General features: G+C 42.0%; 1 protein-coding gene across 1 annotated transcript in view; it reads left to right on the top strand.

Moving 5' to 3' along the window:
- The window catches only part of VPS54 (VPS54 subunit of GARP complex), a 226,758-nt gene that overhangs the window by 84,564 nt on the left and 116,597 nt on the right, over positions 1 to 25,597 (top strand). The window contains exons 4-7 of the mRNA XM_073628190.1: positions 2,086 to 2,167; positions 2,661 to 2,698; positions 14,728 to 14,859; positions 17,918 to 18,303. Coding sequence (XP_073484291.1) covers positions 2,086 to 2,167; positions 2,661 to 2,698; positions 14,728 to 14,859; positions 17,918 to 18,303 — 638 coding nt within the window. The remainder of the gene's footprint in view (positions 1 to 2,085; positions 2,168 to 2,660; positions 2,699 to 14,727; positions 14,860 to 17,917; positions 18,304 to 25,597) is intronic.

The following is a 25,597-nucleotide window of genomic DNA, read 5'->3' as shown; positions in this document are numbered from 1 at the left end:
AAAAAACCTAAAGATAACGCAGCGCTGCTGCCAGGAAGAAGCAGCGTTAAAAATGTTTTTTAAAAATTTAAAAAAATTTTTGAATAGTGTTTATGGGCGTTTTTTGGCGTTATCGCTTTTTGGCTTTTTTTCAGTAAAAACTCCCTATAATGTAAAAACGCCAAATGCGTTTAGCAGCGTTTTTCGTTTTTTTTCAGCTCAACAGCCTCTACTCCTGGACGCACCGGCTGTCCTTTTTTTCTACTGCCTCTAAACGCTTATGCCTCCAAACGCCTCTGAAAGTTTATGTGTGCATGAACATATAGGCTAACATGGAGGGGTGTTTAGAGGCTTTTAAAAAAAAGTCAGACGCCCCTAACAGCAGCTGTAAAAATGTCATGTGTACATGAGGCCTTAAGGTGATTGTAGCCCTATTGGTGGAACAACATAGTTGAGTAGTGGATGTGATATTTTTTTTTTGCACTGAGCAGTTAGATTTCTAGGAGCAACCCAAACAAAATAAATGTCAGAACAGTGCTTCAGGTTACCGCCAATAAGAACAGAGGAAAGAAACAAAAGCATAGAACCTACATTCTAGTTGGAGTGCGCTTATAAAACATGCATACAGAACCTTGTTAAAAGAGAAGTATGAGTTTCTTTTTCATTTTAGATTTATACTTACCTAGGTGGATGCAGCATTGGTTGCCTCTACACTGAAAACTGAGCGATCGAACATCGCTGATCGCTCAGTTTTCAGAACTCCTTGCGCAGAGAGCTGTAGACTATCAGTGACAGCTCTCTGCTCATCTCCCTCCGCACTCATTGGAGCGCTGAGCTGTGGAGGGGTGGGTATCAGCCATCTCAGGCTCTCAGCAGCTCACTGAGAGTCTGAGACGGATGTCAGTCCAGGCATCTGGTGGATCCAGACTTTATTGTCATGATGATGCGATGCTTGGACTGATATCCGTGATGTCAGCAGAGAGTGGACTTCAGACCGCTCTCTGCTGAAAACGGGTCACAGGAGTGCAAAATGAACTGCACTCTTGTGATCCATAGGAGAAGCCCAGCCAAACGAGCTTTGGCTGGATTTCTCCTTTTAATGCTTGGTAATTAACCCCTTCATGATGAAGGTAAAACAAATCCTAGCGCCTGCAACTTTCACATGTGTTAGTAAAACTGTACATATCATCTCAACTACTTAGTTTGTCCTGGTGATCTATGTCTTGTTTTCTTGCTCAGGATAAATTGGGCTTTCATTTGGTGGTAAATAGTAATAGATATCTTCAAAATGTTTTTGATGATCAAAGTGAAACTGGCACCAAAAGTAAAAAAATTATATTTTATTTAATTTAGCTGTATGTTTATTGCTGTTATCTTAGCCTACCACCAAAGAACAACCCAAAATAAATTCTACTGCTGATGATTGCAGCGATACCATATATAGTATCTGTATATTCATTTAGTAGGGCCCAAAAAACAATTGTGTGCATTTTTCAATCTTACCTAAAACACACTGGCACTGATAATAAATGAAACAATGCTGTTTTTTTAAATCCTACCTAAAATACACTGACCCTGACACTGATTTTAAGCATGACCCTTGACACTGTCCTAGATCAAACAATGATCTAACTATTTGATCTTTATTTATTGTATTTTACACACTCTTTTTTTTTTTTTTTGTTTTGTTTTGTTTACAATTTTCTCCTCTAGCAAGGAGAAAAAAATAAATTCCAAAAAAGAAAAAACATAGGGCAGGCTGCACAGTGACTGATCACTGTGATAGCCAATCACAGGCTATCCCAACAATTAGGTGATCAGGAACCTGTCGTTCTGGTTCTCGATCGTTAGTATGAGACTCGAAGCTGTCGGTGACAACTCTGGCTCTGTGCTGGGAGCGCGCTGTAAAGCGCGCTCCCAGCACAAACTCAATAGCACATATATGCGGACCCACTTCCTTGAGGCCACATGTATACATACCCTTGGCGGGTAGTAGTCAATACAATATTCTGATGCCATGTTTCATATTAAAACAATTTGCACACTTTAGTCCGTTTTTTTTTTCATTTTTTTAATCGATAAATATTCTTTGTGCTAATCCCTAAGAGAGAAAAAAGTCATGAAAAGCTGAAGACGATATGTCCTTCTAAGGATGATTACAATAGGACTGCATTTTCCCATTCACATGGTATGTATTCGTTGCAGCAGATACAAACGTCTATAATTGTTTATATCTTTTACATTTAGTTTTCGTTGGTTGTTTTTCAGACTTTTCTTACATATTTGTTATTTGTAAAAGCTTCCCTAGATAGGGTTCAGTTTCTCTTCAGCACATGAAGTGGTTCAGTACTGAATAATGCAGGAAATGAGTAACCTGAGCCGTGTACTGCGGAGCTCTGCATGTCCCTCTGCACTCTGCATACACACAGTCACCTGCTGACCTTCATGCTTTGTGCTGTATAAAAATCAGTTTAGCATTTTGCTTCTAGAGCCCCTGCAGTCTGCTTGTGAATAGTAAATAAAATATAAGCATGTTGTGCCTACAAAATGCCAGCTACAATATTTAATTTACATATAAATGTATTTACTTAGAAAAATAATGCAAACAACAAATGTATGTGGTCATGTTGCAAATCAGAATATCAATGTCATCTGTGTTATATTGTTTTTTTTTCTTTCAGTAAATAAATCTAGGGCAGATCTGGAACAAGTACCTAAGGTAACATTATTTTCTTCAGTTTTCTTTTAGTATTCAGCAGTAACATTGTATGACAAAATACCAGTTTAGCATACATTGCACTTTTAGCTTTTGTAAAATAATTTTTTTGTTTAAGTGTAAGTCTTTTTCTGCCCACTCCATGTTGAAAGCTACTCAGCACTGAGATAGTGCCAACTAAAAAAAAGACAGCTGAGACTTCCTGGTCTCTCCCCAAGGCTGCAGACATTTATGTCTGGAATAGACATTGGAACTGACAGCTGACAGGGCAGATATATTGATGGATTAACTACTTCCTGCCCCGGCCAATTGTAAAATGACGGCCAGGCGGGAGCACTGTTGTTCTGGGAGGACGTCATGTGACACAGCTAATCACAATAGTAAACCCTGATTGTGTAGTTTTTTTTCAGAAAAAAATGGTTGCATATAACTCTAAATAATTCACAGTTTTTAAGCAGTCATGGTGTGAAAAAAAAAAATCCTGATCACCTCCCCAGAGTAATACAGTGTTACTGTGATAACACTGTATTGCTATGGTCACTTTATGTTAAAAAAAAAATGTAAAAAAATGTAATAAAAATTATTTAAAACTTGAAATAAAATTATTAAAACACTTTTTTTATCTTTTTTTTTTTTTTTCCTCGAATCGTCTTCCAGGGTAGCATCTGAGAGATAGGCTCCTCCTCCCTGAAACAGGAAACACATTAGTCCACCGTTATAAATTTCACAGTCTTACCTGCGTGCCTCAGTTGTTTGTGTTTCCTCCAGACCCACAGGAGCTGCAAAGAAACGTTTATTATTTTACCTTGTCTCTGTGCTAGTTGCAGGAGACCCCCTGCCAGCATCCCATTCAGCCCAGCGGGCCTTGGGAGGGCAAGTAGGAGCAGCAAATTTGAGCAAAAAACTTGCTCTGCCTGAGATTTGACCCCTACAGAGGGGTCTGCAATCATCCCCCCAACCTGAAACAAATGCTTTGGCATTTTTCCCTATACCGCATGCTGGAGGGGCCTGCTGCTGCTTCAAACTCGATGGCTGGTGATCTGTTTTGCCCCTGACCTCAGGCAACACTGGATCCCACAGATGGCGCCGCGCAGGTAGGTGTCAGCTTTTTTACTCTGTTTACCTAGCTACCATCTGCTTGCCTCCACCGTGTTAGCGCCGCCATCAGCGTTCCACTGCATCCAGCAGAGCCGGCTCCTTTCCTCGTGGAGGTTCTGCTGGGTGTACCAAGATGCCGGAAAAACATCACTTCCGGTCACGCGTTTCCCATTTTCCCGGAGTCTGGGGACTTCTAGGGGGAAATACAGAGCGGGTACTTCTGGTGACATCACTTCCAGGAGGCGGGAATTTAAAAAAAAGAAATATTAAAAAAAAATATATATATATATATTTAAAAAAAAAAGCAGCAGAGTCCCCCTCCCTAATGAAATCTCAGGAAGGCGGACACCAGCAACAGCGGCCTGTGCAGTTACATCCACCAACCTGCACGGGGTCAGCTGGGGGCGGGGCCGGAGCTTAAGCAGGAAGCAGTTAAAAGGCTCCTCTAAGCAGAGGATCCTGGTGGCTGACCATGTCTGATGCTTCTCCACCCTGCCCTGCAGATCCTGCAAGCCAGGACAGCTCCAAGGTAAGCCAGAATACTCCAGGTTCACCTCTGTCTTAACCTCACTGAAAAAACTGCCCATTTACAGGCAGTCTTTAACCACCTTCCTCACAGGGACCTTTTTGTGCTTGATTTCAGGCAAGGACCCCAAAGGAAAGGAAAACGAAAAGCAACAAAACATGTGCTTCGTGCAGCCCCCGGTTTTCACCTGAATGGAAAAAAACCCTATGCCAAAAATGCATAGACAAAATGGTGGCCAAAGAGTCGCAAGGTTACCTGAGAGATCTACTCAGCTCTTTTAAAAAAGAGATAAAGAGCACCATGGCACCGCTACGCTCAGCAATTGAGAAGTTAGAATTGCTAACAAATGCCAGTCAGGCCAGTACACCATTTACCAGCGGGACATGCATTCCTTCAGGGAACAGGCAGAACGACAGGAACCAGAGGAGGATTCGGACGAATCCGAACAGTCTGAATCGGAGGATGGACTTTGCTCAGACTCTGAGGAGGAAGATCCGGCTTCAGAGGGCAACTTGTTTCTCTCAGAAGACACGGATAACCTTCTCAAAGCTATAGCAAAACTCTTCATACCAGCTGCGGTCAAACGCAAATATCCATTTGCAGAGACAGACACCAAAACCTGGGCTAAATGCCCCTAAGTGGATGCCTCTCTGGCAAAGGTCACAAATAAATCTGACTTGGCCTTTGATGACGCGGGTACCTTAAGCAACCCCATGGACAAGAAAATAGAAGCCCTTTTAAAGAGGGCCTGAGAAGCAGGGGCTGCGAACCTGAATCCGGCAATAGCTTCCACCTGCACAGCCCGCACCTTGCTAATCTGGTTAACCCAGCTTCAGGAACTACTGGAAAGTGACACACCTAGGGAAGAATTAATAAAAACCATCCCTACACTAACCAGAGCAGCAGCTTTTCTAGCAGATGCCTCAGCTAAAACCATCAGAATATCTTCAAGGGCCCCAGCGCTACTTAACTCAGCCCGAAGAGCCCTGTGGCTGAAATCTTGGGGAGGTGATACCCCTTCTAAGAACAGACTGTGCGGAATTCCATTCACTGGAGACCTACTGTTCGGGCCTGAACTATAAACAGTACTAGACAGGACCGCAGCAAAGGACAAGGGTTTTCCCCAAACGAAAAACAAACAAGGGAAGGCGCCCTTTTGGCAATTCAAAAAATTCAACAAGCCGGGAACAAAGAAGCGCTGGGGACAACAAAACAAAAAAGGCAAGGGTGAATTCATCCTCAAGCCTCCTAATCCAAAGAACAAAAAACAATGACTGTCATCAGGTGGGGGGCAGACTCTCAGCTTTTTCCCACCAATGGGTGGAAGCAACAAAAAACAAATTCATCATATGCACCATAACGGATGGCTACACAAAAGAATTTTCCACCCGCCCCCCAACCAAGTACCTAGTAACCATGCTAACAAAGGATGAAGATTGAGCAAAGGCCTTTTTAGAGTCCCTGGAGAATCTACTGGATCAACAAATAAATGGATATGTACAGCGCTGCGCTAAACCAAAGAAAACACCAGGATAGCAGCTAACACACCTGTAGACTCTAGGTAAAAAGTGAAAAAAATATATATAAAAGTGTACTTTTATATATATTTTTTATAATCTACTTATATTTTATATAATCTACTGGATCAGAAAGTGATTCGCCATGTACCTCAAGAAGGGGAACAAAGGGGGGTTTATTCCCATATCTTTGCAAAGAAAAAACTGTCAGGCAAGCTAAGGCTCGTACTGAACCTCAAGCCACTCAACAGAGGAATAAAATACAAAAAATTCAGAATGGAGTCTTATTTACTCGATCAGAAACATCCTACCACGGGAGACATTTATGGCGACAATAGACCTACAGGATGCCTACCTACATGTCCCCATAAAGGAGGATCATCAAGAATTCCTGAGGTTCCCAATACAAGTTCCAGCAACCACTCTGCACCTGCAATATACAGCTCTCCCTTTCGGCATCTCTTCGGCACCCAGAATCTTTTGAAAGATAATGGCAGAAGCGCTAAAAGGTCTAAGACAACAAGGCATTGGCATAATACCATACCTAGACGATCTACTGTTCTTTGCAGATTCACCAGAAACCCTAGAGAACAACCTGCGCACAAGTATGTCTTATCTGCAAAACCTGGGATAGATAGTGAATGCAGAAAAATCACAGATGACCCCAAGCCAGAGAGTGGTATATTTGGGCTATATACTGGACTCCAAACTAACCAAAACCTTCCTAACGGAAGAAAAGAATGAAAAAATCATGCAGGCAGTAACCTCTCTAAGAGGGACCAACGCCATTACAATCAGACAAGGAATGGCAGTGCTAGGACTGATGACGTTATCAATCTCAGCCATCACCTGGGCGCAGATTCACATGAGACCTCTACAGAATTACATTCTGTCCCAGTGGTGATGGCAGCCACTCATCCCTGGACAAGTCCATTCCTGTTCCGACCACAGTCAAACAAACACTCCAATGGTGGCTCAATTCGCTTCGATACATCAAAGGCCGCAAATGGACTCAATCCGACCCAGTCAGGATTACCACCGATGCCAGCATCCTAGGCTGGGGGGCATACATGGAGGGCCTCTGCACACAGGGAAAATGGAGTTCCATATGGTCCCAAGCCTCCTCAAACATGAGAGAGCTAAAAGCTGTGGGGGAAGCATTAAAAGCCTTCAAACCAGCAATACAGGGGAGAGACGTAAAAGTACAATCGGACAACGCCACGACTGTGGCATACCTAAACAGGCAAGGAGGGACAAAGTCCCAAAGCTTGATGAGGCTGACAGAAACAATCCTACTATGGGCAGTAGGGGTGCGCATCTTCACTGGTCTCACGATTCGATTACGATTATTTGGTCAACGATTCGATTCCGCGATGCATCATGATTACTGACGCGCTCCCACTTCCATTTGGGCCGCCTAGGCGGCCCTTCCTCCCTGCAATTTTCTGGGACACATCACAGGTCCCAGAAGATTGCCCGGCTATGAAGGACAGCGCAGTGAGACATGCGCACCAGGCTGTGAAGCTGCAAGCTGTCACAGCCAAATGCCCACAGTAGTATTGCCAGCGCCGTGGACAGGCAGGGGAGAGAATGGGGGGGGTTTGGGTGGCCACGTCGCTGGATTGTGGGATAGGTGAGTGTCTTTTTATTAAAAGTCAGAAAGAAGATACACTTTTTTTTGTAGCTGCTGACTTTTAATAAACAAAAAATTTACTATGCGGCCCCTCCCTGCCAGCGATCTTTTGGGACACAACACAGGTCCCAGAAGATTGGCTGGCCAATGGCAGAGCGCAGTGCGTGCCTGACCGTGAAGCCATACGCTATCACGGGCGGGGTGTCACTGCTCACAGTAGATATGACGGCACCGGGGAGAGGAGTGAGGCTCCGTGCGGCCGCATCGATGGACCGTGAGACAGGTGAATGTCTGATTATTAAAAGTCAGCTGCTACACTTTTTGTAGCTGCTGACTTTTATTAAACTAAAAAACAGGTGGAACGCCACTTTAAAAAGTGCACTAATCCGGTGCACTACAGGGTACAGGAATTCACACACACGGCTGCTGGGAGGTCAGGAAGGCTTAGAATCCACAACTGACAAACAGCCCTGTGAAGTTCCCTGTACTACTGTGTCTGTGATGACATTTCTCTGGGCTCCCCCATTTGCACCTTCTAGCACACTAGGAGTTAGGCCCCTTTCACACGTGCATTTCATTTCGGATGAAATACGGACATACATCCCTATGGGATAGCGGGTGTCAGCTGATGAACATCCAATGACACCCGATATCATCCGTCCCCGCTATGGTCCGATTCTGCAGACGGAGGAAAATCCTATTTTTCTGTCCGTCTGCAGATCGGATCAGATGAAACGGTCTGTGTTCATTCTTTCCCCCCATAGGGGAGAGCGGAGATTTGACAGGGCGGTCCCTGCACAAGTGCACAGTGTGCAGGGACCTCCCTGTCATCCACCGGATCGCTCCGTTGATCCCCGCTGAGCAAACGGATGTTCACGGGGCGGATCATCACGGATCCATCCCGTGTCAAAGGGGCCTTATCACAGTGCAATGTGCAAATAGTGGGGGGGGGGAGCTGGGAAATACACAGAAATAGCCGGGAAGCACAGAGCACGTGTAGGGGCCAGTGTATGTAGAGTACAAACACATTTGTACTCTACATACTGCTGTTAAAATACCCGTGTGGTAAAAAATGCAGTTATAATCCATTAAGTGCCCACCGCTGTATATGCATTTTAAAATATATGAAGCGCAGCTTCATACCTCATTTCTTAGGGCTCTTTCACATGGACATGTCCGTGTACAGAGCCCGCTCTGCTCAGCGGGGGGATCGCTCCGTCAATCCACGCTGTGCAGGCAGATGACAGGTCTGTCTCTGCACACTGTGCAGGGACGGACCTGTCAGAGCTCCGCTCTCTCCTATGGGGGATCGGATGAAGACGAACCGTAGAGTCCATTGTCACCCGATCCGATCCGCAGACGGATGGAAAAGTAGGATTTTCCTCCGTCACACTTTTTCGGATCAGAGCGGGTCGCATTTCAGCGGACATGTCACCGCTGACATCCGACGCTCCATAGAGGTCTATGGAGCGTCCATTCAGGTCCGCCTGACAGGAAGATGGATGGAAGATAGCTCAGACAAAAAACTCACTCTAAAAACTGCACTTCTTGTGGCCCTAGTATCGGCCAGAAGAGTGAGGGAAATCCAAGCCCTGTCTATAATAGAACCATACTGCCTAATACATTTAGACAAAATAATTATCTCGCCAGACCCGGCCTTTCTACCCAAGGTCTCTTCAACATTCCATAGAACCCAAAATGTCATCATCCCTTCGCTTCCAAAAACTATGGACAGCAAAAAAGAGACACTTACAACAAACTCAATGTAAGAAACACACTCATAACATACCTCAAAAGAACGAAGGATTGGCAAAGAACGACCTCTCTTTTTGTCCTCTATGCGGGAGTTAACAAGGGGAAACAGGCATCCAAGAATACCATCAGCAGATGGATAAGAATGGCCATACAGATGACCTATGAGACACAAAACCTCACTCCTCCAAGTGGGATCAGAGCACACACAACCAGAGCCTGGGCAACCTCGGTCGCAGAGAAAGCAGGGACAACTCCGGAGCAGATCTGCAGGGCAGCGACATGGTCGAGCTTCAGTACCTTCGCAAGGCACTATTGTATAGACCAGCTGTCTGACCAAGACCAGGCATTTGGTCGCAAGGTGCTCCAGTCTCTACCCCCACCCTAGTAAGTATTGCTTGATACATCCTCTCGGATGCTGCCCTGGAAGACGATTCGAGAAAATAGAGTTGGGTACCTGGTAACTCTTTTTCTAAGAAGTCTTCCAGGGCAGCACTAGTTCCCACCCTTAAACGACAAATACCAGGTACAATGAGGGAGCTTTAAGCTTACTGAGATTTTCTTTTGGTGCTTTAATACAACTGATGCACGCAGGTAAGACTGTGAAATTTATAATGGTGGACTAATGTGTTTCCTGTTTCAGGGAGGAGGAGCCTATCTCTCGATGCTGCCCTGGAAGAGTTCTTAGAAAAAGAGTTACCAGGTACCTAACTCTATTTTCTTACATAGTGTCACCAGTCAGTATCCCTGATCACCGCTTCAACAGTTATATGATGACCCTGTACCGCACTGGTGACAGTCTCCAAAAAATTGTGCAAAAACAATTTTTTCTTTAATTTCTTCATTTTCCACAAAAATTGTGACAAAAAAACAAACCACAACTTAAAAAAAAAAAAAAAAAACTCGCCATGCCTCTTACTAAATACCTTGGACTGTCTGCTTTCCAAAATTTGGCAGATATTTATACTGTCCTGGTGTTTTCAGGCCTCAAGAAATTGGACTGAATGATATATACAGTGGGGACGGAAAGTATTCAGACCCCCTTCAATTTTTCACTCTTTGTTATATTTTTAGCCATTTGCTAAAATCATTTAAGTTCATTTTTTTTCCTCATTAATGTACACAGAGCACCCCATATTGACAGAAAAACACACAATTGTTGACATTTTTGCAGATTTATTAAAAAAGAAAAACTGAAATATCACATGGTCCTAAGTATGCAGACCCTTTGCTCAGTATTTAGTAGAAGCACCCTTTTTTTTTTGTTTAATTAGTTTTTATTGAAAGAAATAGACAGAGTATAAAAAGCATACTTTGTTCAATATGTCAAATAACATCCATTTCACATATAAAAGTGGCTCAAAGAACACATGACAAGTATAGTGACAAATAAAAGCATACTTCTTCATATAACATCACAATAAAATAAAATAAAGAGGAAAGGAAAAGAAAGGGAAAAGAAAAAAGAACGAAAAGGAAGAAGTGAAGAGGAGGAAGAAGAGGTAAGAAGGTGGGCTGGGGAAAAAGGTGGGGAGGGGATGGGGTAAGTGAGGGAAGGAGGGGAGGGGTGTGAGTCTGTCTAGGTCCATAATCCCAGAAACATTGGTATTAAGATCTATATATACCTCACTCAGGATGAGACATAATATCAGCATATGCGGTGGTATATTTGAAGACAAACCAACTGGACCACACTTTTTTAGCAAGGTCCGATTTTGTTTTTTAAAGTGAGGGTTATGTCTTCCGTATAGTAGACATGATCCACTTTCATTATCCATTTACGCAATGTTGGAATGGAAGTTTTTTTCCAGTATAGAGGAATAAGTGCCTTTGCAGCATTAAGTAAGTGTGGAGTGATTGATCTTTTATATGGTCCGATTGGTTTACCTGAACAATGGAACAAGACATACCACGGGTCATTGGGAACCTCCCACCCTTGTATCTCTTTAATCCAATGTAAAATGGTCAGCCAAAATGGGTGGATCAGGAAACAGAACCACCAAATATGGGCGTGAGTCGCCCTTTCTCCACATCCCCTCCAACACAATGGGGAGGTCTGTGGGAAAAGCTTCTGTAAAATAACTGGCGTGTAGTGCCACCTTGTTAATAGTTTATAGTTCACTTCTGCAAGCCTAGATGCTCTGGAGGATGTGTGGGCTAGGATAAGGATGTCGGACTTTTGTTTTGGTTGTAGTGAAGCACCCTTTTGATCTAATACAGCCATGAGTCTTTTTGGGAAAGATGCAACAAGTTTTTCACACCTGGATTTGGATTTGGATTTCCTCTGCCATTCCTCCTTGCAGACCCTCTCCAGTTCTATCAGGTTGGATGGTAAAAGTTGGTGGACAGCCATTTTTAGGTCTCTCCAGAGATGCTCAATTGGGTTTAAGTAAGGGCTCTGGCTGGGCCATTCAAGAACAGTCACTGAGTTGTTGTGAAGCCACTCCTTCATTATTTTAGCTGTGTGCTTAAGGTCATTGTCTTTTTGGAAGGTAAACCTTCGGCCCAGTCTGAGGTCCTGAGCACTCTGGAGAAGTTTTTCACCCAGGATATCCCTGTATTTGGCCGCATTCATCTCTCCTTCGATTGCAACCAGTCATCCTGTCCCTGCAGCTGAAAAACACCCCCACAGCATGATGCTGCCACCACCATGCTTCACTGTTGGGACTGTATTGGACAGGTGATGAGCAGTGCCTGGTTTTCTCCACACATACCGCTTAGAATTAAGGCCAAAAAGTTCTATCTTGGTCTCATCAGATCAGAGAATCTTATTTCTTACCATCTTGGAGTCCTTCAGGTATTTTTTAGCAAACTCCATGCCGGCTTTCATGTGTCTTGCACTGAGGAGAGGCTTCCGTCGGGCCACTCTGCCATAAAGCCCCGACTGGTGGAGGGATGCAGTGATGGTTGACTTTCTACAACTTTCTCCCATCTCCCGACTGCATCTCTGGAGCTTAGCCACAGTGATCTTTGGGTTCTTCTTTACCTCTCTCACCAAGGCTCTTCTCCGCTGATAGCTCAGTTTGACCGGACAGCCAGCTCTAGGAAGGGTTCTGGTCATCCCAAACGTCTTCCATTTAACCGCTTCAATACAGGGCATTTTCACCCCCTTCCTTCCCATACCAATTTTTAGTTTTCAGCGCTGTCGCACTTTAAACGGCAATTGCGCGGTCGTGCGACGTGCATCCAAACAAAATTAATGTCCTTTTTTCCCCACAAATAGAGCTTTCTTTTGGTGGTATTTGATCACCTCTGCGGTTTTTATTTTTTGCGCTATAAACAAAAGAAGAGCGACAATTTAAAAAAAAAACACAATATTTTTTACTCTTTGCTGTAATAAATATCCCAATTTAAAAAAAAAAACAAACATTTTTTTTCCTCCAGTTTCGGCCGATATGTATTCTACATATTTTTGGTAAAAAAAAATCGCAATAAGCGTATATTGATTGGTTTGTGCAAAAGTTATAGCGTCTACAAAATACGGGATAGATTTATGGCATTTTTTAAGAAAAATTATTTTATTTATTTTTTTATTAGTAATAGCGGCGATCGCTATTTTTTTCGTGACTGCGACATTATGGCGGACACATCGGACACTTAGGACACATTTTTGGCACCATTCACATTTATACAGCGATCAATTCTATAAAATTGCATTGATTACTGTATAAATGTGACAGGCAGGGAAGGGGTTAACCACTAGGGGGAGACGAAGGGTTAAATGTTTCCTAGGGGAGTGATTATAACTGTAGGGGGAGGGGACGCACAAGGGGAGGAGACCGATCAGTGTTCCTCTGTACTGGGAACACAGATCGGTCTCCTCTCAACTGACAGAACGTGGATCTGTGTGTTTACACACACAGATCCACGGTCCTGCCCGGTTAACTGGCAATCGCGGGTGCCCGGCGGACATCTGTGGACGTCATTTTACAATACGTGGGTAATGAAGTGGTTAAGGATTATGGAGGCCACTGTGCTCTTAGGAACCTTAAGTGCAGCAGAATTTTTTTGTAACCTTGGCCAGATCTGTGCCTTGCCACAAGTCTGTCTCTGAGCTCTTCAGGCAGTTCCTTTGACCTCATGATTCTCATTTGCTCTGACATGCACTGTGAGCTGTAAGGCTCGGTTCACACTAGGGGCGGCACGACTTGCAGGTCGCCTCACCTGTATAGAAGTCTATGCAAGTCGCCCCCAAAGTAGTACAGGAACCTTTTTCTAAGTCGGAGCGACTTGCGTCGCTCCAATTAGAACGGTTCCATTGTACAGAACGGGAGGCAACTTGTCAGGCGACTAGGTCGCCTGACAAGTCGCCCCCGTGTGAACCGGCACTAAGGTCTTATATACACAGGTGTGTGGCTTTCCTAATCAAGTCCAATCAGTATAATCAAACACAGCAGGACTCAAATGAAGGTGTAGAACCATCTCAAGGATGATAAGAAGAAATGGACAACACCTGAGTTAAATATATGAGTGTCACAGCAAAGGGTCTGAATACTTAGGACCATGTCATATTTCAGTTTTTCTTTTTTAATAAATCTGCAAAAATGTCAACAATTCTGTGATTTTTTTGTCAATATGGGGTGCTGTGTGTACATTAATGAGGAAAAAATGAACTTAAATGATTTTAGCAAATGGCTGCAATATAACAAAGAGTGCAAAATTTAAGGGGGTCTGAATACTTTCCGTCCCCACTGGTATATATATGTGTGTGTATGTGTATATATGTGTATATATAGAGAGAGAGAGAGACCATTGTTTGTAGACTTTCCTATAGACTAAATAATATACACTGATTTGTGGTATCTTTACCAAAGAAATGTAGCAGTATACATTTTGGCCTAAATGTATAAAGAAAGATTATTTATTTGCAAAACTTTATAACAGAAACAAAGAAAAGTTTTGTTTTGTTTTTTTTTCAAAATTTTCAGTCTCTTTTGTATAGTTTGCAAAAAAAATCTGTGGTGATTAATTACCACCAAAAGAAAGCTCTATTTGTGTGAAAGAAATTATAAAAATGTCATATGGGTACAGTGTTGCACGACCGCACAATTGTCATTCAAAGTGCAGCAGCGCTGAAAGCTGAAAATTGGCCTGGGCGGCAGGAAGGGGGTGAAAGTACCCGGTATTAAAGCGGTTAAAGAGAAACTTCACCCCCTTGCGTCTCCCTGTGTTTAATTTTTTAAAGTTATTAAAAGTCTCCTCTCGTCTTTTATCCCTATGGTCACTTGTGATAGCATCTGCCCTGCCTCTACCCCCTGGCCAATCAGGCCATCTTTCATTCATTGATAAATATAATAGGCAAGTTCCTGAATGGCTAAGATGCTATAGTACTAACTCTGGTTCTAAAAAAAAAAAAAAGTATTGTTTTTATTTATGACTTTTTTGTTTTACTTTGATGATGAAGAGCCAAAACCTGTACTGTACAGTATATAAATAGTGTATTCTACATTACTTGCATCTTTGAAGAAATTGTCTGTCTCAAGAGCTAATTTTGATTTAATTTCAGATTTTTTTGAAGCCAGACTTTGCCTTGGATGACTCCTTAACATTTAATGCGGTTTTGCCCTGGTCCCATTTTAGCAGTGCAGGTGGAAAAGGAAGCAGAGATGCAGCATCCTCTAAATTGCTTCAAGAAAAAGTATGAAACTGGTATTTGCTTTTACATTGTAGGAAATTTTTTTTAGATTGTGAGCTCTAACGAGTTGGGCCCTCTGATTCCTCCTGTATTGAATTGTATTGTAACTGTACTGTCTGCCCTAACATTGTAAAGCACTGCACAAACTGTTGGTACTATATAAATTCTGTATAATATTAATTAATATTAATACACTAGATGTGAGATCTGCGCACTAAGGGGTTTTGACTGAGGGCTTGTGTACAGGACTGCTTTTGTCAGCAGTGTATCTGGAGTTCTGTTTCTGTAAGGACCCTTTCACACGGCACCATCAGTTTAGCCACGTTAAAAACGTATCAGTTCTTATCCGTTGCTTCATCCGTCTTCTGTTCCGTTAATCTCCATTTTCATCCGTTAATGTACACGTTTACATCCGTTTTCATCCGTTTACAGCAGTTTCTGTGCCTTCAAGGAAATTACCCAGAAAGTATTGCTTCTCCCATCCTACATTGCCATGCTTGAACAATTTGCCGACTACTTTCTATCTCCATCAGGAGAAGTTCCATGGCAGTACTAATATATATATAAATAATGCAGTGCAAATTTAAATGTATTAATTAATTAATTAGGTTTTTTCATTGTGTTTTGATAACATAAAAAGACACAAAAGCACATGATATGTTCAAAACCGTTTTCGTTTTATTATTCTGCATAACCCGTTTAAAATAGTTTTTTTCACTTTGTTTTTTTATTTGTCAAAGTATGAACTTTGAATTATTTCTTCAAAACAGATCGGATGTTGACAGTCATTGTCAGTTAGGCTCTGTTTCCACTATTGCGTCCCCAAAGTCGCGCAATTTACACTGCGACTTTACAATGCGATTTATGTTGCAATTTGATGCGACTTTAAAAACGACTTTGTGCAACTTTGATGTTCTGCGATTTAGTCAGAGTGATGTAATTCCTTATCCTGCTTAGTTATTTCCCCTTCCTGTCTTCCACACTCACATACATCAATATAGGAAGTGATGTATTTGGGAGGAGCATGGATCATGTGCTTCTGTAGACTTCCGTGGAAGTCGCAACAAAGTTGTGGTGTCAGACATGTACATGCGACTGCATTGCGACTTAATACCTTTCTATGGAGAACAAGTTGCACCGAAGACGGAACAAAGTAGTGCAAGAACCTTTTTTGGAGACGCTGCGACTTGAGTCGCACCAATTAGAACAGGGACCATTGAAATACATGTGTCAAGTTGCAAAACAAGTCGCAGTAGTGGAAACAGAGCCTTAATATCCGTTTTGATGGATCTGGATGTAGCCTTGTACGTTAAAAGAAACGGAAGCGGAGGTTAACGGATGGTAACGGATGGTCATCTGTTTGCCCATAGGAATGCAGTCCATTGACAGATGGAAGAAAAACGGATAGACGGTCCGTCCGTGTGAAAGGGGCCTAATCCAGTGGTAGTTTTGCTAAATATGCTAAATTCCAAGCAGATCTATAGGATTACCTATTAAACTCAGTTGGTGTAAATTTAAAGGATAAGTTCACCTTTTCACAAAAAATAATTAATGCACATTTTTTTTGCAGGGAAAATAAATGTGCACTCATTATTTTTTTGTTTCAGAAGCCTTTAAAGCATTGCACCAGTGATCAGCAGATCGCTGGTGGCATGTAGGAATCCTGCAGATCTGTCAGTGTATCATATGAGGTAACCAATACATGCTGACAGAAAGAAATGTCAACGCTCAGCTTCGTGGTAGTTCATGGAAAACTACAAGCCGACAGGTGCAAAGGCTATCGGACGTTGTAGTTTTCCATTTACAGAGAACTGTAAATGAGTGACACAGTCGGGTGGGCAGAGCCCCGCATGGGTGTGTTTTTTTCAAAATGTTGACAGCTAGCAGGGAGAAGATTCCCCACTAGCTGTCACAACAGGGGAGCCGGCGTTGCGGGGGTCGGTGCAGTCATAACATGTTACACCCCGAATATGGGTGTAACATGTAACATGCTATGAAAGGTGAACTTATCCATTAAAATATATTTTGAAATCCTGCGCATATACTGTAAGTACATAAATCCTCCTTTTATATTGGTTTTCTGTTATCCTCTGCAGAGCAGGCTACAATGCATTGGACAGTAACAGTAGGACTGTGTTGTCAGGATGAGTAAGTGATGTGATGACCTCATTAGTATGATGATATTCCTTCATTGTCCGAACTGCATGGCAAGGCTGGAGCAATGACTAACCTGCATTTCTACTGTGAATAGAAGTGAGATCACTGACCTGGCATGCAACGTGTGGCAGAAGTGACTAAAAGATGAGACTAGTTGAGCAAAATGGCAAACCTCTGTCAGGTTTAACAGATCACCTGTGTTTTGCTGTTTACCAGAAGTTGACCTATAATGCTGTATGTCCTTTTACCACTTTCAGTCCAGCTCATTTACGATAATAAAAATGTCTGATCTGACTCTCAGTTATTTTAATGAGGACTGCAGTGTATAACTTGAATGCTAATGTGCAGTCTAAAAATGGATTGCATCAGAAGAAGGTTGCTGATGGCATTCCTGACTGCACTGTTTATGATAAATCTATCATCATCCAAATCTCTTTTGAACATTGTTTTATATATTTTATAAAGCAAAAAAAAAAAAAGCTGCAGCAACAAATGTATAAAATAACATGCATATCATAAGTATTCTGTGTGAGATGCCACGCTAACCCAAAAGTGAACCATAAACATAGATGTGTTTCTAATAATTACCGGTAACACTAATGACCAAATTTTTAAAAAAAATCCATAATCAAAGAGCATAAAGATGAAAAGTTCATATATGACATAGAATAGATAAATATAAAGTTCATTTCATTTGTGTTCATTTTCAGTAGCACATCTATGTTTATGGTTTACTTTTGAGTTAGTGCGGCATCCCACACAGAATATTTATATATTTTATACCAATGGCCGTTGCACAATGAATCTAGAGCTGTACGTACCAAAAAATGTACATAAAATAAATAACTGTAATGGACATATAATGAATACATTTATTAATTGTTTATGTGCATTTCCTCTTCAGCTGAGCCACTACTTGGACATTGTCGAGGTGAACATTGCACAGCAAATCTCGCTGCGCTCTGACGCTTTTTTCCATGCTATGACCTCTCAGCACGAGCTGCAGGACTACCTCAGGAAGACCTCACAGGCTGTTACCATGCTGCGTGACAAGATTTCTCAGATAGACAGAGTCATGTGTGAGGGATCTCTGAAAATCCTAAGACAAGCCCTGACCAGAAACAACTGCATTAAATTGTATAGTAAACTTAAATTAATGGCTACAGTGCACCAGACTCAGCCAACTGTACAGCTGCTGTTATCGACCTCAGATTATGTTGGGGCACTGGACTTAATAGCAACAACACAGGAAGTCTTACAGCAGGAGCTTCAGGGCATTCACTGTTTTCGGTATGTGCTTCATCAGACTCTCCTTAAGAGCAAACTCAAATCGCTTGCAAATACACAGTGAAATGCTTAAAGGCAGAACAGTCTTTGCACGGGGCTTTAGTTTCTCACCCTAGCATTGTTTTGGTACATCAGTCCACGGGGGCTGCTAAAAGTTGCTTTTTACTTAAAATACAGTGTTTTGGTAATCCCCAGTCTTGTCCATGTAAAGATAACATCAAAGGATAACATCCACCGCTCACCATCATTTACAAGTGCCCTAAAGGGTCGTAAGCAAGCCATAGATTATGTGAAAGAAAATGGCTTGATTCCCCCATCGACACAGTCGGTGTTGAGGTGGAAACCCTTCTGCGGAGCTATTGTGTTCTCCTGGTGGGGGGGAGGGGGAAACTCATGGGCAGCTGTCCCTGCCAGGAGAACACAGTGATTACTGCTAGTAGCTATAGCCACTGGCATTAATCACATGCTGAATATCTGAAGTGCTCGTTGTATCTTTGGGCAGGCTGATTGTACCCAAGCCAATCCATCGATTGACTTGGGTACAATCAGTCTGCCCATAGATAGATTGCATCCCAGCTGGTCCCTGGGTCCATCTATGGCTGGCTTTACACTCTACAGGGCTCTTCTTGTACTCCTTTTTTTTTTTTTTTTTTTTTCGCTTGAATCCTGCTTTCAGATAAAGAAAAATCAAACATTTTAGATGTTTTATTGGGTTTTTGATAATTTTATGATTAAAAGAAACTTTTTACTTTTTCATTTTACTTATCAAAGTGAAAAATGTGTAATATTTAAAGACAGCTATATGGGTGCACTAACTTCATTGGAGGATCTGCACAGATGTCAAATTGGGATCAGCGGCTGTGTCTGTGCAGCCTCTGTCTCAATGGACATGAATGGGACTGCCTGCATGGGGAGGCAAAGAACACCTGTGCATCCCTGTGCAGGCAAAGACGGTCCTCACATTGATGTATTCTTAAAGCGGAGCTCCAGGCTCCTTCAGAAGAAAATGAAAAGTCAGGGAAAGAGAAACCAGCAGTGAAGTCTTGCTGCGCTTTGTGAATGGCCCAGCGGCAGGGGAAGGATAAGGGGGGCCGAACTTCTGGATGAGTTTCCTCTTTTTGGGGGAGCTCCACTTTAAGTACGTCCTCCTGAACAAGTCCTTAGACGTTTCTATTTTTTATTTATTTTTTGTTATGGTTGTATGTGTTTTTTGCAAGGAGGCAGACTTTAATCAATACCATTTTGTCGGAAAAAAACAGACTGACGACAAAAGAGGACTGAGATTTCCTTTCCACTGCCAACACCTTCTGCACCAGACCACCACTGTGAGACCAATGAATTGCACCCCTTTGCACCTAGGGTTAAAACAAATCTAGATGCCTAAGCAAGTTTGACATAGTTACATAGTTGGTGAGGTTGAAAAAAAGACATCAAGTCCAACCTGTGTGTGTGTGCTTTTATGTCAGTATTATATTGTATATCCCTGTATGTTAAGGTCGTTTAGGTGCCTATCTAATAGTTTTTTAAAATTATCTATGCTCCCTGCTGAAACCACTGCTTGTGGAAGAGAATTCCTCGTTCTTACTGCTCTTACAGTAAAGAACCCTCTACGCAGTTTAAGGTTAACCCTTTCATGACTAAGCCTATTTTTGAAATTTGGTGTTTACAAGTTAAAATCAGTTTTTTTTTGCTAGAAAATTACTTAGAGCTCCCAAACATGCAATATTTTATGTGTCACGGTATTTGTGCAGCGCAACTTTTTGGGAAAAGGGACACTTTCATGAATTTAAAAAAAAAAAACAAACAGTAAAGTTACCGCAATTTTTTTGTATAATGTGAAAGATGATGTTACGCCGAGTAAATAGATACCAAACATGTCACGATTTATAATTGCACGCACTCGTGGAATGGAAACAAACTACAGTACCTAAAAATCTTTTTTTTACGGTTACAAGGTTAGAGTTACAGAGGAGGCCTAGTGTTGGAATTGTTGCTCTCGCTCTGACGATCACGGCGATACCTCACATGTGTGATTTAAACACTATTTACATATGCGGGCGCAACTTCCGTATGCATTTTCTTTGCTGCGCGAGCTCGCAGGGACGGGGGCAATTTAAAAATTTTTTTTTCTTATTTATTTTATTTATTTTTATATTTATAAATCGTGTTTTAAAAAAAAAAAAAAATTTGTATGACTTTTATTGCTGTCACAAGGAATGTAAACATCCCTTGTGACAGTAATAGGTGGTGACTTTATGGAGGGATCGGGGGTCTAAAAGACCCCCGATCCCTCGTTTGCACTTCACAGTATTCAGATTGCCGAAAACGGCGATTCTGAATACTGTGTATTTTTTTTAAACTGGCGCCATTGGCAGCCGAGTAAACGGGAAGTGATGTCATGACGTCGCTTCTGTGTTTACGATTAGGAGGCTGGAACGAAGCTGTGGTCATCGGGCCTCCCGATGGAACGGGAGGCCTGGTAAGAGTGGCGGGAGGGGAGGCGTCCCCTCCCGCTCCTCCGGTATAACAGCCGAACGGCTTTTAACCGCGTCGGTTGTTATAACTGGATAGCCGATCGCCAGCTCTAAAAAACAGTACCGGGATGATGCCTGCAGCTGTGGGCATCATCCCGGTATAGCCCCGGAAAGCCGAGTACGCACATCTGCGTACGCTCGGCGGGAAGGGGTTAAACAGGTTCTCTTCTAATTTTAGTGAATGGCCACATGTCTTTTTAATTTCCCTTTCGCAGATAAGTTTTATCCCTATTTTGGATTCACCAGTACGGTATTTGTACATTGAAATCATATCCTCTCTCAAGCGTCTCTTCTCCAGAGAGAATAAGTTCAATTCTCATAATCTTTCCTCATAACTAAGGTCCTCCAGTCCCTTTATTAGCTTTGTTGTCCTTCTCTGGACTCCCTCCAATTCCAGTACATCCTTCCTGAGGACTGGTGCCCAGAACTGGACGGCATAATCCAGGTGCAGCCGGACCAGAGTCTTGCAGATTGGGAGAATTATCGTTTTATCTCTGGAGGTAATCCCCTTTCTAATGCATGCCAATATTCTGTTGGCTTTGCTTGCAGCAGCCTGGCATTGCATGCCATTGCTGAGCCTATCATCTACTAGGACCCCCAGGTCCTTTTCTATCCTAGATTCCCCCAGAGGTTCTCCCCCTAATGAGTAGATTGCATTCATATTTTTGACACCCATATGCATTATTTTACATTTTCTACATCAAACCTCATTTGCCATGTAGTTGCCCACCCCATTGAATTTTTCAGATCTTCTTGCAAGGATTCCACATCCTGCAGAGAAATGATTGCCCTGCTTAGCTTAGTATTGTCCGCAAATACCGAGATTGAGCTGTTTATCCCATCCTCCAGGTCGTTTATGAATAAATTAAATAGAATTGGTCCCAGGACAGAACTCTGGGGGACCCCACTTTCCACACCGGACCATTCCGGGTACTCCCCATTTATCACTACCCTCTGAACTCTCCCCTGTAGCCAGTTTTCAATACATGTACTCACCCTTTGGTCCATGCTAACAGAACTTAATTTGTACAGTAAACGTTTATGGGGAACTGTATCAAATGCTTTTGCAAAATCCAGATACACCACATCTTCAGGCCTTCCTTTATCTAGATGGCTGCACACCTCCTCATAGAAGGTTAATAGATTGGTTTGGCAAGAACAATTTTTCATGAATCCATGCTGATTACTGCTAATGATACCGTTTTCATTACTAAAATCTTGTATATAGCCCCGTATCATCCCCTCCAAGAGCTTGAAAACTATTGACGTTAGGCTAACTGGTCAGTAGCTCCCAGGGATATATCTTGGTCCTTTTTTAAATATCGGTGCTACATTGGCTTTTCTCCAATCAGCTGGTACCATTCCAGTCAGTAGACTGTTCGTAAGAATTAGGAACAATGGTCTGGCAATTGACTGAGTTCCTTAAGGACAATCGGGTGCAAGCCATCTGGTCCCGGTGACTTATTAACCACTTCAGCCCCGGAAGGTTTTACCCCCTTCCTGACCAGAGCACTTTTTACAATTCGGCACTGCGTCGCTTTAACTGCTAATTGCGCGGTCATGCAATGCTGTACCCAAACGAAATTTGCGTCCTTTTCTTCCCACAAATAGAGCTTTCTTTTGATAGTATTTGATCACCTCTGCCGTTTTTATTTTTTGCGCTATACACGGAAAAAGACCGAAAATTTTGAAAAAAAATGATATTTTCTACTTTTTGTTCTAAAAAAAATCCAATAAACTCAATTTTAGTCATACATTTAGGCCAAAATGTATTCGGCCACATGTCTTTGGTAAAAAAAATGTCAATAAGTGTATATTTATTGGTTTGCGCAAAAGTTATAGCGTCTACAAACTAGGGTACATTTTCTGGAATTTACACAGCCTTTAATTTATGACTGCCTATGTCGTTTCTTGAGGTGCTAAAATGGCAGGGCAGTACAAAACCCCCACAAATGACCCCATTTTGGAAAGTAGACACCCCAAGGAATTTGCTGAGAGGCATGTTGAGCCCATTGAATATTCATTTTTTTTGTCCCAAGTGATTGAACAATGACAAAAAAAAAAAAAAAAATTACAAAAAGTTGTCACTAAATGATATATTGCTCACACAGGCCATGGGCATATGTGGAATTGCACCCCAAAATACATTTAGCTGCTTCTCCTGAGTATGGGGATACCACATGTGTGAGACTTTTTGGGAGCCTAGCCGCTGTACGGGGCCCCGAAAACCAATCACTGCCTTCAGGATTTCTAAGGGCGTACATTTTTGATTTTACTCCTCACTACCTATCACAGTTTTGAAGGCCATAAAATGCCCAGATGACATAAAACCCCCCCAAATGACCCCATTTTGGAAAGTAGACACCCCAAGCTATTTGCTTTGAGGCATGTTGAGTCCATGGAATGTTTTATATTTTGACACAAGTTGCGGGAAAGTGACAAATTTTTTTTTTTTTTTTTTTTGCACAAAGTTGTCACTAAATGATATATTGCTCACACAGGCCATGGGCATATGTGGAATTGCACCCCAAAATACATTTAGCTGCTTCTCCTGAGTATGGGGATACCACATGTGTGGGACTTTTTGGGAGCCTAGCCGCGTACGGGACCCCGAAAACCAATCACTGCCTTCAGGATTTCTAAGGGCGTACATTTTTGATTTTACTCCTCACTGCCTATCACAGTTTCGGTGGCCATGGAATGCCCAGGTGGCACAAACCCCCCCCCAAATGACCCCATTTTGGAAAGTAGACACCCCAAGCTATTTGCTGAGAGGCATGGTGAGTATTTTGCAGCTCTCATTTGTTTTTGAAAATAAAGAAAGACGAGAAAAAAAATTTTTTTTTTTCTTTTTTCAATTTTCAAAACTTTGTGACAAAAAGTGAGGTCTGCAAAATACTCACTATACCTCTCATCAAATAGCTTGGGGTGTCTACTTTCCAAAATGGGGTCATTTGGGGGTTTTTTTTGCCACCTGGGCATTCCATGGCCTCCGAAACTGTGATAGGCAGTGAAGAGTGAAATCAAAAATTTACGGCCTTAGAAAGCCTGAAGGCGGTGCTTGGTTTTCGGGGTCCCGTACGCGGCTAGGCTCCCAAAAAGTCCCACACATGTGGTATCCCCATACTCAGGAGAAGCAGCAGAATGTATTTTGGGGTGTAATTTCACATATTCCCATGGCATGTTTGAGCAATATATCATTTAGTGACAACTTTGTGCAAAAAAAAATAAAAAAAATAAAAAATTGTCTCTTTCCCGCAACTTGTGTCACAATATAAATTATTCCATGGACTCAACATGACTCTCAGCAAATAGCTTGGGGTGTCTACTTTCCAAAATGGGGTCATTTGGGGGGGTTTTGAACTGTCCTGGCATTTTATGCACAACATCTAGAAGCTTATGTCACACATCACCCACTCTTATAACCACTTGAAGACAAAGCCCTTTCTGACACTTATTGTTTACATAAAAAAATAATTTTTTTTTGCAAGAAAATTACTTTGAACCCCCAAACATTATATATTTTTTTTAAAGCAAATGCCCTACAGATTAAAATGGTGGGTGTTTCATTTTTTTTTTTCACACAGTATTTGCGCAGCGATTTTTCAAACGCATTTTTTGGGGAAAAAACACACTTTTTTACATTTTAATGCACTAAAACACACTATATTGCCCAAATGTTTGATGAAATAAAAAAGATGATCTTAGGCCGAGTACATGGATACCAAACATGACATGCTTTAAAATTGCGCACAAACGTGCAGTGGCGACAAACTAAATACATTTTTAAAAGCCTTTAAAAGCCTTTACAGGTTACCACTTTAGATTTACAGAGGAGGTCTACTGCTAAACTTACTGCCCTCGATCTGACCTTCGCGGCGATACCTCACATGCATGGTGCAATTGCTGTTTACATTTGACGCCAGACCGACGCTTGCGTTCGCCTTAGCGCGAGAGCAGGGGGGACAGGGGTGCTTTTTTTTTTTTTTTTTTTTTTTTTTCATTATTATTATTTTTTTATCTTATTTTTAAACTGTTCCTTTCATTTTTTTTTTTTTTTAATCATTTTTATTGTTATCTCAGGGAATGTAAATATCCCCTATCATAGCAATAGGTAGTGACAGGTACTCTTTTTTGCAAAAATTGGGGTCTATTAGACCCTAGATTTCTCCTCTGCCCTCAAAGCATCTGACCACACCAAGATCGGTGTGATAAAATGCTTTCCCAATTTCCCAATGGCGCTGTTTACATCCGGCGAAATCGAAGTCATAAAATGCTCGTAGCTTCCGGTTTCTTAGGCCATAGAGATGTTTGGAGCCACTCTGGTCTCTGATCAGCTCTATGGTCAGCTGGCTGAATCACCGGCTGCATTTTCAGGTTCCCTGTTGAGACAGGAGAGCCAGAGAAAAACACGGAAGACGTTGGGGGGGGAGGGGCATTCCCTCCCACTGCTTGTAAAAGCAGTCTAGAGGCTAATTAGCCGCTAGGATTGCTTTTACATGAAAGCCGACCGCTGGCTGAAAAGAATGATACCAAGATGATACCTAAACCTGCAGGCATCATTCTGGTATAACCACTCAAAGTCGTGAATGGCGTACCTGAAGACAAAAAAATGGTTAACAATAAAGCACAGTAAACGGTAAAGTATAAAAAATTGCATACCTGAAAAGCAAACATGATAAAACATAATAACAATAAAACATTGCAGAATAGAATACAGTAAAAAAGAACAGAACAATAGAGAGAGAGAATAGAGAGAGAAA

The sequence above is a fragment of the Aquarana catesbeiana genome, linkage group LG04, assembly GCF_042186555.1.
Source record: "Aquarana catesbeiana isolate 2022-GZ linkage group LG04, ASM4218655v1, whole genome shotgun sequence".
Classification (NCBI taxonomy): Eukaryota; Metazoa; Chordata; class Amphibia; order Anura; family Ranidae; genus Aquarana; species Aquarana catesbeiana.
Note: the sequence above shows the minus strand (reverse complement) of the source record. Positions and strands in the feature narration are given on the sequence as shown.